The 12,796-nt window shown below is 40.7% G+C and overlaps 2 protein-coding genes across 2 annotated transcripts; both read right to left on the reverse strand.

Annotated features, from left to right (window-relative positions):
* Positions 1-2,936: 2,936 nt before the first annotated feature.
* On the reverse strand, positions 2,937-6,218 carry LOC127596280 (galactose-specific lectin nattectin-like; the record flags this gene model as incomplete). Its single annotated transcript, XM_052058566.1, has 5 exons — positions 2,937-3,127; positions 3,263-3,359; positions 5,780-5,917; positions 6,016-6,095; positions 6,182-6,218. Coding segments are annotated over 5 exons (453 nt in total), but the record flags the coding sequence as incomplete, so codon positions are not given.
* Positions 6,219-6,851: 633 nt separating this feature from the next.
* LOC127595476 (galactose-specific lectin nattectin-like) lies at positions 6,852-10,819 on the reverse strand. The gene is made up of 7 exons (XM_052057009.1): positions 10,759-10,819; positions 10,615-10,677; positions 10,000-10,030; positions 9,787-9,872; positions 8,536-8,670; positions 7,626-7,719; positions 6,852-7,539 (listed from the first exon to the last, which is right to left on the reverse strand). The coding sequence occupies exons 2-7, from the start codon at positions 10,675-10,677 to the stop codon at positions 7,460-7,462; spliced, it is 489 nt and encodes a 162-aa protein (XP_051912969.1). The 5' UTR covers positions 10,759-10,819; the 3' UTR covers positions 6,852-7,459.
* Between the last annotated feature and the right edge of the window lie 1,977 nt (positions 10,820-12,796).

The raw sequence follows: 12,796 nt of genomic DNA on the forward strand, positions 1-12,796 counted from the left end.
GAAGGGAATTACAGTAATCGAGTCGCGAGGTGACGAGGGTGTGTACAAGTATAGCAGTGGACTGAGGAGTGAGAGAAGAGCGGAGCCGGTGGATGTTTCTAAGATGATAATATGCAGAACGAGTGATGTGGTTGATATGTGAGGTGAAGGAGAGGGTGCTATCAAGGATGACACCCAGACTCTTGACCTGAGGGGAGGGGGAGATGGAAGAGCTTTCGAAGGGAATGGAGAAGTTGTTTATTTTGTTTAGATTGGATTTAGTGCCTATAAGGAGGAATTCAGTTTTATTGCTATTCAGTTTGAGGAAATTTGAGGTGAACCAAGATTTTAATTCCTGCAGGCAGTTGGTTAGGGAGGATGGTGGAAGTATGGTATTAGGTTTGGTAGAGATGTAGAGCTGGGTGTCATCCGCGTAGCAATGAAAATGAATGTGGTGTTTCCTGAATGTGTTAGTTTTCAGTTCTTGAACTTCCCTGGAAAATTTGTCTAGTCGTGTGTTTGTTGAATCCAGTATCATCTTTACAAATCCTTTGAAGTGATCCTGTTGTTGCTGAATAAGTGCTGTGAATAGTTCTTTTTGTTGCGTGAGTAGTTCGTTGACTTGCGTAAGGGTCATGAATTCTTGTCCTCGTTTGGGCGGCATTTTTCGGGTTTTGTTGCTAGTCGGCTGTCAGCTAGTTGATGAGGTGTGCTGTGATCTTTGTGCCAACCCGGAAGTTGGTGATGTGGCAGTGAGCCTGTGGCCTCCCCTGACGGCACCGCCGCAGTGTTCGAAGTTTTCCGCCGCTGCTGCCGGATTAGCCGTTCAGCAGGCTGGTCTCAAGTGGTGGTAGCTCTGGCTGCCGGCGCCGCCGCCACCGGAGTCCCGAAGCGTCCTCTCGCCCAACCACGCTGGCTGGGCGTGGACTGGCGTTGTACTGCTAGGTGCTCATGGAGTGCTGTGAGTTTCTTTGGCCAGTAGGTGTGGACCATGTCCGGGCCTGGTACTGTCCAGTTCTTCATATCTGAGACTCTTTCCTGTATGTCTGCCACTGTTATGGTAACTGGGTTCTGTTCAGGGAGGTTGCTGTGCTCCTCTCTCAGGGTCACCAACCATTGTGCCCTGCTGTTATGTGCAACCTCCAGTACCTTTCAGTTTCCAGTCTTGGTGGGTTAGCTCTGTTGTTAGGACCCTGCCACTGAGCGTACACTTTCGCAGGTTGTGTTGCGAACAGCCTGTTTATTCGCCTGGCCTCATTCTCTTTCGTGTACCGCTTTAGGCGGCTGGACAAGGCTTGGAGCCTTTGTTTCGAGTGCTTCATATATGGTCATCTGGATGTACCTCTCGGGTATCGGCCTTTTCATCACACCTCTCTGGGCCTCCGTCAATTGACTCACATCTTTCCGGGCCGCCTTGATCTTAGCCTCCAACCGTCTTTTCCATGGTGGGTAACGTATCTCATGGCTTCCATGGTTGCTCTTATAGCCCAGAGTCTCCAGGATCACTGATGCTGAAGCGTATATCAGCTCATTGGTTTCTGTGATCGTTACGGTAGGGATCGTCCTCAGTGCTGCATTCACACTTTCTATGAGACTTTCAGATGGTACTTCACATAGCCGTTGTAATCGGTTTCTAGGTTGCCCAGCTTTTTCATTCTCGCCATGATCTTAGCTTTCAGGTCAGTTGCTGCATCGCTCAGCATTTCATTCATTGGGGCTGGCCACCCAATCTCATCATTTGCATTCATTGGGGCTTGCCTCCCAATTGCTGGTATGACCTCCTCCTCTGATCTGGCAGCCTTCACCATGGAACCTGCGTTGTACCTCATCAATCTCAAGTTGTGACAGCAGTTGCCGTTTGTGGATGTTGGAACACTGAGCTACTAGTTGTTTCGTTGTCAACCGTGACGGTGGGTTTCGAAGTAACCATTTAGCCCAGATTCTCTGCATGTAACCCCTCTGACTAGGGTTGCTTGAGTAGTAGCATTCCAACAGAGCCATGTTATCACATCTCGCCCATCTCTGCTTTGTGTGTATATATATATATATATAGAGAGAGAGAGAGAGAGAGAGAGAGAGAGAGAGAGAGAGGAGAGAGAGAGAGATTTATATATACTGTATATATATATATATATATATATATATATATATATATATATATATATATATATATATATATATATATATATATATATATATATATAGCTCTTGCTATCTCTCTCTCTCTCATCTCATGACACCCGCCCAACAGACGGGTTAACCAATCTCACCTCAACACATTTTAAATTTAGTTTTTTTCCTTTATTTCTTCCAATATAATTATTTCAGACGATATTATTATTTCAAACAATATGTGAAATTGCAAACTATGACTGCAAAAGTCCAACTGGCTGGGGAAAAAAGTTGAACAAATCTAACAATTATTAAAATTGAAAAAAAAAATCCAAAGTTCACACAATTTATGGATTTGAAAAATCGTAAAATAAATCCATTTCAAGTGTAAAAGGCCTCTCCAAGTAAAAACAATACAAATCCAACAACTATGTAAAACAACGTGCTACGGATAAATATCGCGTCAGATAAAAAAGAAATACAATTTTCTGCTCAACAGTTTAAAATGTCTCTATCCCAACATAGCAATTCAATAGTTGTTGTCATCAAGACGGTTCTATAGAAAGCTATATTGTATTCCTTTTCGCGTAGCTGCATCGAGTGGATGCATAATGCAACCGCAGCCACGATTGTAGCTTCTTTTCTTGTAATGCAGTGCACCCTATAGATGAAAACACTTTTCAAATAGGCCTTATACTCCGAAGAGCCTTATATTGCTGAAAATGCCGTATAATTTTGTGCTATTCCACTCTGTCAAATTTGACTTACAGCAATTAATCAATAAGAATAAACTAATCTGGGTTGAAGAGGGAAATACAAGTGTAATAAACCTCAAAAATCACACACAAATTTTACTTGAACTTTAATCTTAGCCAAGTCATCACGATACAGAGGAAGGCATTATTATAGTTCAGATTCGATTAGATTCGAATAGATTAGAGATTTGTAGACTTGTAGGGAGGATCACGTTGGTCAGCTTCTCTGGCACAAACAAACTTGTTCTCCACACTGCAAGGGTCTTTGTCCCAGAGAACATCTAGAAAGAAACACAAAATTATAGTGTGACGACAGTGAAAATCATCTTCTCGTCAATTTCCTCCCTATTTAATTCCCCAGCCATAAAACATCAGAAATGCAAGTTGGAATAAATTGTAAGTAAAATGCAATCCACCATCATTTTCAATCGCAAGGCAGTCTCCAGAATCGTTGTCAGATTTGAAGTTAGTGAAATCAACTGGTGAGTCATCAGTCCAGAAGAAGGTGCCTTCCTGGAAGGCAAAAGAACACATTTCAGTGAGTCATGCCGAAATTGAAATGCACGCATGTATGTTTGTCACAATACCACAGGCCGTGCTGAGCCTGTGGCATGATTGTCACACTTTGACATCTTGATTAGGAGCATATTCCAAATCTCCTGACACCATCTGAGGCTGAAGAACAACGAGCTCCTGTGGTATCTCGACAGGATTGTTGTTGCTATCGAAGGCCAGGCTGCTGCAACAAGTCTCCAAAGACACGAGGGTAGGTCCACAGTGAAGCTGCTCGAGTAATGACGGATGCTGTAACAGTCCTCTGGATAGCTGATTTCCATCACAACGTCCACTCAATGTCAGCTCAGGACTTTTGGGTGCCATAAAACGTGTGCTTTTCCCCTTTAAATCCCAAACTCAGAGGCTCTCCCAACCAGCTGCGATCAACCGGGTTGGTATCTTAACCTGAGGCAGCCGGAGACCTCTTCATGACGCTTTTTATTAAACAGGTTTTGTATTCTTTGCAAATCTGTGGGTGTTGATATTTTGTCTCCTTTTAGCTGCTAACCTCCCCCCCTCCACCCCTTACCACAAAAAAAAAAAATCTCCGAAACCTTTTACAGAACATGTGAGATGTTACATTTCATGAAAAATATTGCCATAACAATATTTCATAACAATAAGGCCACCAGAAAACCATACGGTCAATTTCAAGGTCAAAAGATCAAATTACTAAAATATTCACCAATCTTCTAAACACTTGCAAAAGATTTGCAATCTTTTTTGAATTCCCTTTCCACTAATACCTAATTTGTGAAAATTGACGGAGCAGTTCCTGAGATATAAGGATTCAAAGGAAGACGGCCAAGTCCCTTTTGGTCAAACTAATTAAAATTCTGTGTGGTGTAGCTCTCTCAACCCTATTCCAATCAACGTAACAGATTTTGTGTTGTATCATCACTATCGACAAGTACATTACACTTCATTAAAATCAATATCCGCTTGGTAATGTTTTTTTCAGCATCCATAAAATAGTTCAACTGAGAATATACTGTCCTCTGGTAGTTACTGTTCATACAAAATTGCTAGTTTTAAGGATAAAAGGACCAGTAGAACTTCACCAGAACATTCCGATGGGGGCCATGATCTGGTGGTCTGATGCTCGCCTAACCTCACAGATATTTCATGAGTTCAACTGGGCCCACAAATTGCTTAAGTAGAAAGTCTCTTTAATTGATTTATTTCTCCCTACTCCTGAAGGAGTTAGATTGTTGACATTTCTGAGGGCCAGCAATTGGATTTTGGTTTCAAATTTGGGAAGAAAATGTGTGTGTGTGTGTAGGAAAGGCCAAAATGAAAGAAAGGACATCGGGTGAGGGAGTGTCTGGACGTAATTCGAGAAACAGGCCAAAGCGCTATACTGAGGGTGAGTGAGTGTTTCAACCTTCAGCTATCTATCTGTTCACATTTGTTCAGGTAGATCTTAGGGCTGTTCACACGGCAAGATTTGGTCCGGTGCTACGCCGGGGCTGCCCCTGTAGAGCGTTCACACGTGCAAATTAGCTCCGGCGTAGCCCCAGAAAAAGGCTTACACCGGACCAAATTTGATCCACCTCAGGGAGGTGATTTAAAAATTTGCTCCGGAGCAAATGCTCGTTTGCGAACCGATGTAAATTTACACGAGCTGGAATCACTGTGAAGCCGACGTGCTAACCACTGGAATACCGGACCGCCGTGTGTGTGTGTGTGTGTGTGTGTGTGTGTGTGTGTGTGTGTGTGTGTGTGTGTGTGTATATATATATATATATATATATATACATATATATATATATATATATATATATATATATATATATATATATATATATATATATATATACTGTATATATATTACAAAATGCAGAAAATTGTGCATGAGAAATGTTATCATGAGGAGGTAAAATTTACTCCAATGATATCAGTCCAAGTGTGAGTAGGAGCGAAGAAGTGTTGAAGATTTTTTTTAAGTGCCGGGAAAATGTTTGGCCTTTATTGTGCAGATTTTTCAAGTGCGATTGTTGCGCGTTGAGAATTCCTAACAGACAGATTGGAGGTATGACGGGGTGTATGTGACCACCACTTTGAAAAGACCAGCACCCAAACAACTGTGCCATTAATAACCGTCAGTCACACAGAGTGGTGCCCTGTATTGTCACTCAATTAGCTTTTATTCAAACTTCGCAAGCATTCGACCCAGCACATGCATTTTTACCTGAAATAACGAGTGACTTATGCCGCACTATAAGGGGCCCCCTGAAAGAGCTTTTCTTGGCTCCGTTCAAAATGCAGATGGCAGCATGACATCATTTGGAACTGAAGCGATTTTACAATTGTTGTGAACTTATTTATTCAATTTTATTTATTAATATTTTTATTTTCAGAATTGAAAAGGATTTTACCTCTATTGCCTCGTGGAGTCCAATCCAAATGTCTGAACTGGAATCAGAAGTGCCTGCCGCATTCAACTGGACAATAACGGCATTTTCCAGAGCACTGTGGACCGAGGCCAGATTCCCACCAAGAATGTTGCAGACGCTCTCCAAAGTAGAAGCAAAAATCGACAGTTCGCTGCTTTGAGAGAGTAGCTCACAGGTTTAGGGCCACCGTGAAATTTCTGTGTGAAAGTCTTTCATGCCTCCGCATCTGCAAATTGCCTTTCCTCATCTTGGAAGAGAAAACAGCTACAGTCTACCTGAGTCCAACCTTCAGGACAGCCTGCAACACAAAAGGATCAAGCGGCTCGGAAGATGAATGAATGAATGAATGAATGAATGAATGAATGAATGAATTGTTTTATTGACCTCTCTCTTGGCTAATAGGGTAAGACCACTGTGAAGAAGAGAATATTGTTCAAATCAAATTGCAGAAAATGAGCACAAATGAAGACGGCATTACATTAAAAAAAAACATTTAAAATTGAGCACAATAGAAAAGGTGTGTTTGAGTTTGCAGCTGAGGTTGACTAACAGCTCCGATCATGAGTCCACCGATCCCAAAAAGGAAGAACGATGAGCAAATTGTCAGTACCATCTGGGCAATGACAGAAAAGGGATTTCAATATCAGAGTTAAACATGTGTTCAAAAAAAAAACTCGCAAAATCTACGCGTGGAGTTGATTTGGAGAAGCAAGATGTCAAAGTGCGCAGTGTTACCTCTGCAGTGGGAACACTTGATCCTGAGAATCAAAGAAGCGTTCTTTTTAGATCAGCTTGCGAGGAGTCAAATGTGGTATCCACATAGAGAAGTGGCAAGTAGTTTGGCAATTATGCAGATGAGGCAAAACATCAAATGTTTCACTAGTTTGGACTTCAGGGGATCATTTTCCTGACAAGCGTCAGCACACATCCAACAATGCCATAAGATCCAATTACAGTACATTTTTCAGCATTGGCAGCTGTGAACTACTGACTGATTAAATGTTTGTTTTTTTTCGCGCATAGACAACAACAACAAAAAAACAAACAACGATAGAAAAACCAAAAACCCAACTTATTTTCAGAAATTGTGAATGGTAATAAGAGAAAACTCATACAGGGCTTGGAGAAAAGATCACACCTCATGATATAGCGTCACATTCAGTGTACATATTTATATTCAGTATGAAGCAAAGTTATAAAATTTAGTATAGATAGAGAGAGAGAGGACACACAGACGAGTAATTGCAGGCATACAGTTATGACACACTGAGGAAGTCAGTTTGTGAGTTTCGAGATAAGATCCTCCGTATTTCACCTTAGATAATTTTGTGACATCTTTTGATTTGGGGTCTGCCGTGAGAATTTTTAAATGTCACATGAATAAAACTGTGGGTTGGGAAACGGAATTCTTTCAGTTTTTGAACAGCGATGAATTGAAGGCGACATCCCTCCCCCAAAAAAGAAGGGAAAAAAAACGCTTTATTGTGTGACAGACATTTGCTTATCCTGCTTTGTCAAACTTATTTGACTGACAGCAAATAAATAAATGAATAAGTCGGTAGTTTGAAAAAGTATAGACCGTCTAGCAAATCAAAGAATACGATGAGAGCACAGATTTTAAAGAACACAGACACGATCGATTTTATGACGGTTGGGGACTCATCAGTGGCTGCATTGGTCAGCGCGTCTGGCACAAACAAATGTGTTCCTGTCGCCGCAGTTGTCGTTGTCCCAGAGATCGTCTAGAATAAAACCCAAGACAGTAATATTACTTTCGAACATGCAAGGAGCCATGATCCCTCTTAAAGTAACGATACAGGATATTTACCGCTGCGTTCAATCTCAAAGCAATCTCCAGCGCTGTTGTTATTGTTAAAGGCGGTGAAATTGAATTCTGAGCCATCGGTCCAGAAGAAGGTATCCTGGAAGACAAAGGGTCAAATTTGTCACCACCCAAAGGAAATGTATGCTTGTCATAACGTGAGACATGTTGATCACGGCAGTGCACGCATTTTGGGGGGTCACAAAAACTCAACATCTTCTCTCACCAGGTAATCAGAATCGGAATCAGAATCATCTTTACTGGCCATGTATGTAGAAAACACAAGGACAAACATTTGTCTCCGGTAGTACAGCCTACACTAGTACCATCACAAACAAGGACATGACAAATAAGTATGGAAAGACGTTCCGCAACGTAAGTGTACCATTGTGCCGTGGTATCACCCAATGACAGCTGTGAGACAATGTGCCAAGTATCAAGCAGAGCTAAAGTGTGTAATGCTGAAAAACCAGCAGCTCATAATCTTGTGGTATCAAGATGCGTGAGACGAGGGCGCGACGAGGAATTCCCACACCCAACTCTTGGAACGTTTGGGGGTAATGCTGGAACCAGACAGAGTTCCGATACACGAAACGTGTCTTTCACTGTTTAACACCACAGAGAGGAAAAAGTATAAAAACGATGGATCGAACAAAAGCGCTGAGTCCTCGAAACAGGATTTAGTGCCAACACCACCTCAGCGATTCCCAGCCTCACCACCGATCAGTTCTAATACATGACATCATGCATTATTATTTTTTTTTTTTTTTATACATATTCTTCAATAGTATGTTTTAAACATTAATATCATTGCAGAAAATGTTGCTTTTATGCTTGTGGCGATAGTTAGTGTCACGTCATTCATCCTGGCTATCATTTTTTTGTCAGTTGTTTGAAGAATTAGGACGTGTCGCACCTCGATTGTCTTGTGGAGTCCGAGCCAAACATCGACAGTTGGGTCCGAGGCCGCCCGAGTCAACTCGAGAACTACGGCATATTCCGAAGCACTGTGGAAGGAGGCCAAATTCCCACCAAGAATGTTGCAGATGGTCTACATGAGGAAACATAAAACAAAAAATTTGAGAAAACATTCAATGAAGCACATGAATGTCAAGAGATCAACCGTTCTTTCTGTACTTGTTTCTCATCAACGGGCAAACTTTCGGTTGTTAAAAAATATAATAAAAACGACCATTGCTTGTTTACTTGGAGCAAACACCAGTCACGTCAACAAGTGTGACTGAATCTGCACTCTGCAACGTGCTAATGTGAGTGCTAGCTATGTGCCGATTGTAGTGCTAGCTAGCTATGTTTTATTATTATTTTTTGAAAGGAGAAGATTTGTATTTATGATTTGTTTACAGCACTTTGCTATAAATGTATAAATGAAGTCGAGTTCAGCAAAGACTCAAGGCTGGTTGTCATCCTGTCCAAGTCACGAATGTAGAAAACTTCATTCAGTTCTTTCCGTGATATTTCGAGAGTCAACAGACAACCAGTTGGATCACAACTTAAATCAGAAAACTGGTTCAAGTGCGAGAAATGGGCCAGTGACCGGTTTGATGGGGACGCCTGAGCGGGGCACGATAGGAATGGCTGCATGCAGAATTGAGTAGTTGGTGAGCCTCTGTGAAGTTAATCGCCTCCCAAGTAACTTTTTTTTTGGTCCTTCTCAGCAAGCAGTTGCGTTACGCATGCAGGAGGAGGAGAGAGGGAGCAAGACGAAAGAGACACTGCAAACACCGATGCCTTTTTTTGTCTGTTAATATGCATTGTCCTAAAATATGACGCCAGCTGGTACTAGTTAGCCCCAAGGACAACATGAATAGTCCACGGGCTTCTTGTCAAAATAGCTCACCAGTGATGAGACACTATGACTTACTCAGAAGAATTAAAACAGAAGAAGAATGTTCACATGAATTTAACTAATGAAACTTAGCATTGCACATGTTTCCCAAATATTCTATATATTTTGCGTAGAAATAAAATATACGGTGTTCAATGGAAAGGGTGGTGCTGTTTTTATTTCCCCAAAGGTCATTTTAGAGCTGTACTTTTGATACGGTGATCGTTTTGCTCACAGTTGTCTTGCCGTCAGGATCTAAAATTGGCACATGCCTACTTATCGCAAAAGCACAATGACTGCGTGAACGTTGTCCATACATACCTCTGCATCTGCAAACTCCATGCGGTGGTCTTGAAAGACGAAACAGCGACCGCCTAGCTGAGTCCAGCCTTTAGGACAAGAATTGTCTGCGACACAATTTATTGTTGGAAGAAAAAAACGAGATATATCGCTTAAATATGAGATCAAATGCCGATGGAACAAATAATGTATTCATCTATTGATTTATTTTGGGAGCCTTGCAAAATGTCTTACGCCTTTTCTCGTGATTGTTTCTCTTTGACCACTGTGAAGAACAAAAGCATCGCCGTTAGATTTGACAGTCCACTTCCACTTTTATCTTTACAGTGCAATACATTATTACTACCAAGAACACAAAAAAACGACAACAATCACAACACGTAAGTACAGTACAGGAGCAAGCTCTCATTCACTGAATTCCACAAGTGTATTGACATCAGCAGAAAGCCAGGCTTTATATCAAATATTCTTTCGATAATGTCTTCAATCGATGTTTGTTGTCTTCTTGAATGTTATATGTCGGTAGTGCATTCCACATTTTTACTCGAAACATGGTATTACTTTTAAGATGATTACTTTTTACCTTTCTGCTGCGTAGATGACTCGTCCGCATGCCATTGGGCCTCTGATGTCAAGCAATATGACATCACTTGATGTTGAAGATCGCCATATTCATGTTCAAGTGACATCAGAGGCCCACTGGGATGTACATTGATAACTTGGCTTTCTTTAGGATTAATGGTAATTCATTAGTTGACATCGATGAAAGCAAGTGACAAAAGAAGACAGCAAGAAAACATACAAAACAGTTAAGATGCGTTTGAAACCGTCAGCGAGGATTTGACTTACGACTCCAGTCAACAGTCCACTGACTCCGCAAACGAGGAGCAACAAGCGAAGTGCGAAAGCCATCTGCGTAATGACAGAAACATATTTTCAATCTCAGAGTCAGACTCATATTCCAATGAAAAACCCTGTAAAAAAGAAAATCACCTGTACAAAGGATGTCGATATGTGTAATGTTACCTCTACAGTCACGATGCTGGATGCTGAGGACGATGGCGACCCAGCGAAGAGCAACCCTTTTTATATGTCAGCACTGGAATGTTGATTGTTGCAATCGTGCCATGGGAATATATTTTGAATTAGTTGACCATGAAGAGGATGATATGTTTCAGACAAAAGGTGGTGCCATAAGATAATGTCCTCCTGGTGTTTTAATTTAAGTCCCACACCCTTGAGGCCTTTCTGTTGACGTACTCTGAACACACCTAACCATTTAAAAGATTCAGTGGCTTTGAAAGCTACACCATCATGCATTTCAAAGCCCTCGCTGTATACCCAACACTATCAGAAGCACAGAAGACCTACTTTTAAAACTTTAATGCACAACTAATACTTTACTTCCAACAGTCTTTGTTTCATATCGTTTCTTGACCGCATAGCTTCCAATCCAAACGTTTGTGGGCTATATAAATAATTATATATATATATATATATATATATATATATATATATATATATATATATATATATATATATATATATATATATATATATATATATATATATATATATACACACACACACAAAAAAAATATTATATATATATATATATATATATAAATTTTTTTTTGTGTCTGATCAGATTTCAATGGCGTTCCATTTGTGCCCCCAAAAAAATTCGTCATGCGCAGTGTCTATGTCTAGTGTGTACGTGACATGACATTTGGCTTGTCTATTGACCGTTGAACGTGTCATCATGATGTGTCATTCAACAAAATGGGCTGTTGATGGTGTCATGGTTGTTTAGGTGTATAGTTTGGGTAAGGCAATTAAAATGTGTGGTTTCACAGCAATTCATCATTTGACAATGTTATTATTATTCCAACGAAGCCCTGTAATTAGTACAGGTTGAGTTCCAGTTTGTTTTTTGTTGGTCTGGTTTTTTTCCACCTAACCTTAAGGGACATTTGGATGGGCTGAACATTGGCACATAAAATATATAAAATAGGTCTACTCTACATTGTATCAACAGCTCGGATAATGGATGGATGGGTGGATGGATGCAATGTCAGCAATAAAATTTACCTCCCTAAAAGAATCTGGTGTGATTTAAGGGATTTTTTTTTGATGAGTAAAACAAGAGACCCGCCAAATTTTGTTGCGTAGCTTGGAGGGTTTTTTTTCAATGTCAGTAGCAATGTTGTTTCCTCCTGGCTTAGTTTAGTGTTTGAGGGTGACCAAAATTCATTTGTACTCCTGTCTTCTTGAACCTGTGAAAATATAAAAGCAGTTTTCACAATATTTTGCATTTATTCACAACTAATGTGAGATGCAGGGGTGTCCCTTTGCAGGTGGGCTAAGAACGTCAATTTTGGAGAAATTACCTGCACGATCTGCCAACGTTGTAGCCCAGTGAGCTGTCTTTATCGTTAACATCTCATTTTGCTGTTGCGATGCACTAGAGGGATCTGTGAGATGAATTGCCATGATGCGGCAGCCATTTTGTATTCCCATACCAGCAGACAGCAAATTATGTGGTGTTATTTCTAACGTGTCAGAAATATTGTCTTTTTACCATTTATTACAATTACAAGACGAGAGTGGAGTGGGTTTACGGAACAGTTAAGATCATTTAGAGAGTTTGAAGGGCAACACATGGAAATTTGTCACACATTTACCATTGTCCAAAATGTGTACAGTATTTCATTGGGCCACCACCATTTGCTCGGTCAACACGGACTGCCTTTCTTAAGAATGTCCAAGATTTTACATCATCATGGGACTTTTAGGGTGGGTGTTTCGGCATGGCACCCATTCACACAATCATAATCATGGCAGCATTAAAAAGAAATGCCAAATTAGATGTCTTTTTTTTTACAGGTGTATTTACCGTTATTGGATCATTAATGATGCCGTTAGATGAAAATGACCCAAAACATAAATGGTGTCTTAAGCAATGCCTGCAGCCTTGTACAGTCTTGTACGAGCGCACATTCTGAAGACAAAGTTGACCAGACCACAAACA

This window comes from Hippocampus zosterae, chromosome 2 (assembly GCF_025434085.1).
Source record: "Hippocampus zosterae strain Florida chromosome 2, ASM2543408v3, whole genome shotgun sequence".
Lineage (NCBI taxonomy): Eukaryota > Metazoa > Chordata > Actinopteri > Syngnathiformes > Syngnathidae > Hippocampus > Hippocampus zosterae.

Excerpts from the sequence above, each read along its gene's own strand:
- LOC127595476 (XM_052057009.1), bottom strand. The coding sequence starts at position 10,677 with ATGGCTTTCGCACTTCGCTTGTTGCTCCTCGTTTGCGGAGTCAGTGGA. Across the intron at positions 10,031-10,614 it reads GTGGACTGTTGACTGGAGTC|TGGTCAAAGAGAAACAATCA; the intron begins GTAAGTCAAATC and ends TGTTCTTCACAG. Across the intron at positions 7,540-7,625 it reads CTTTGAGATTGAACGCAGCG|ACGATCTCTGGGACAACGAC; the intron begins GTAAATATCCTG and ends GTTTTATTCTAG.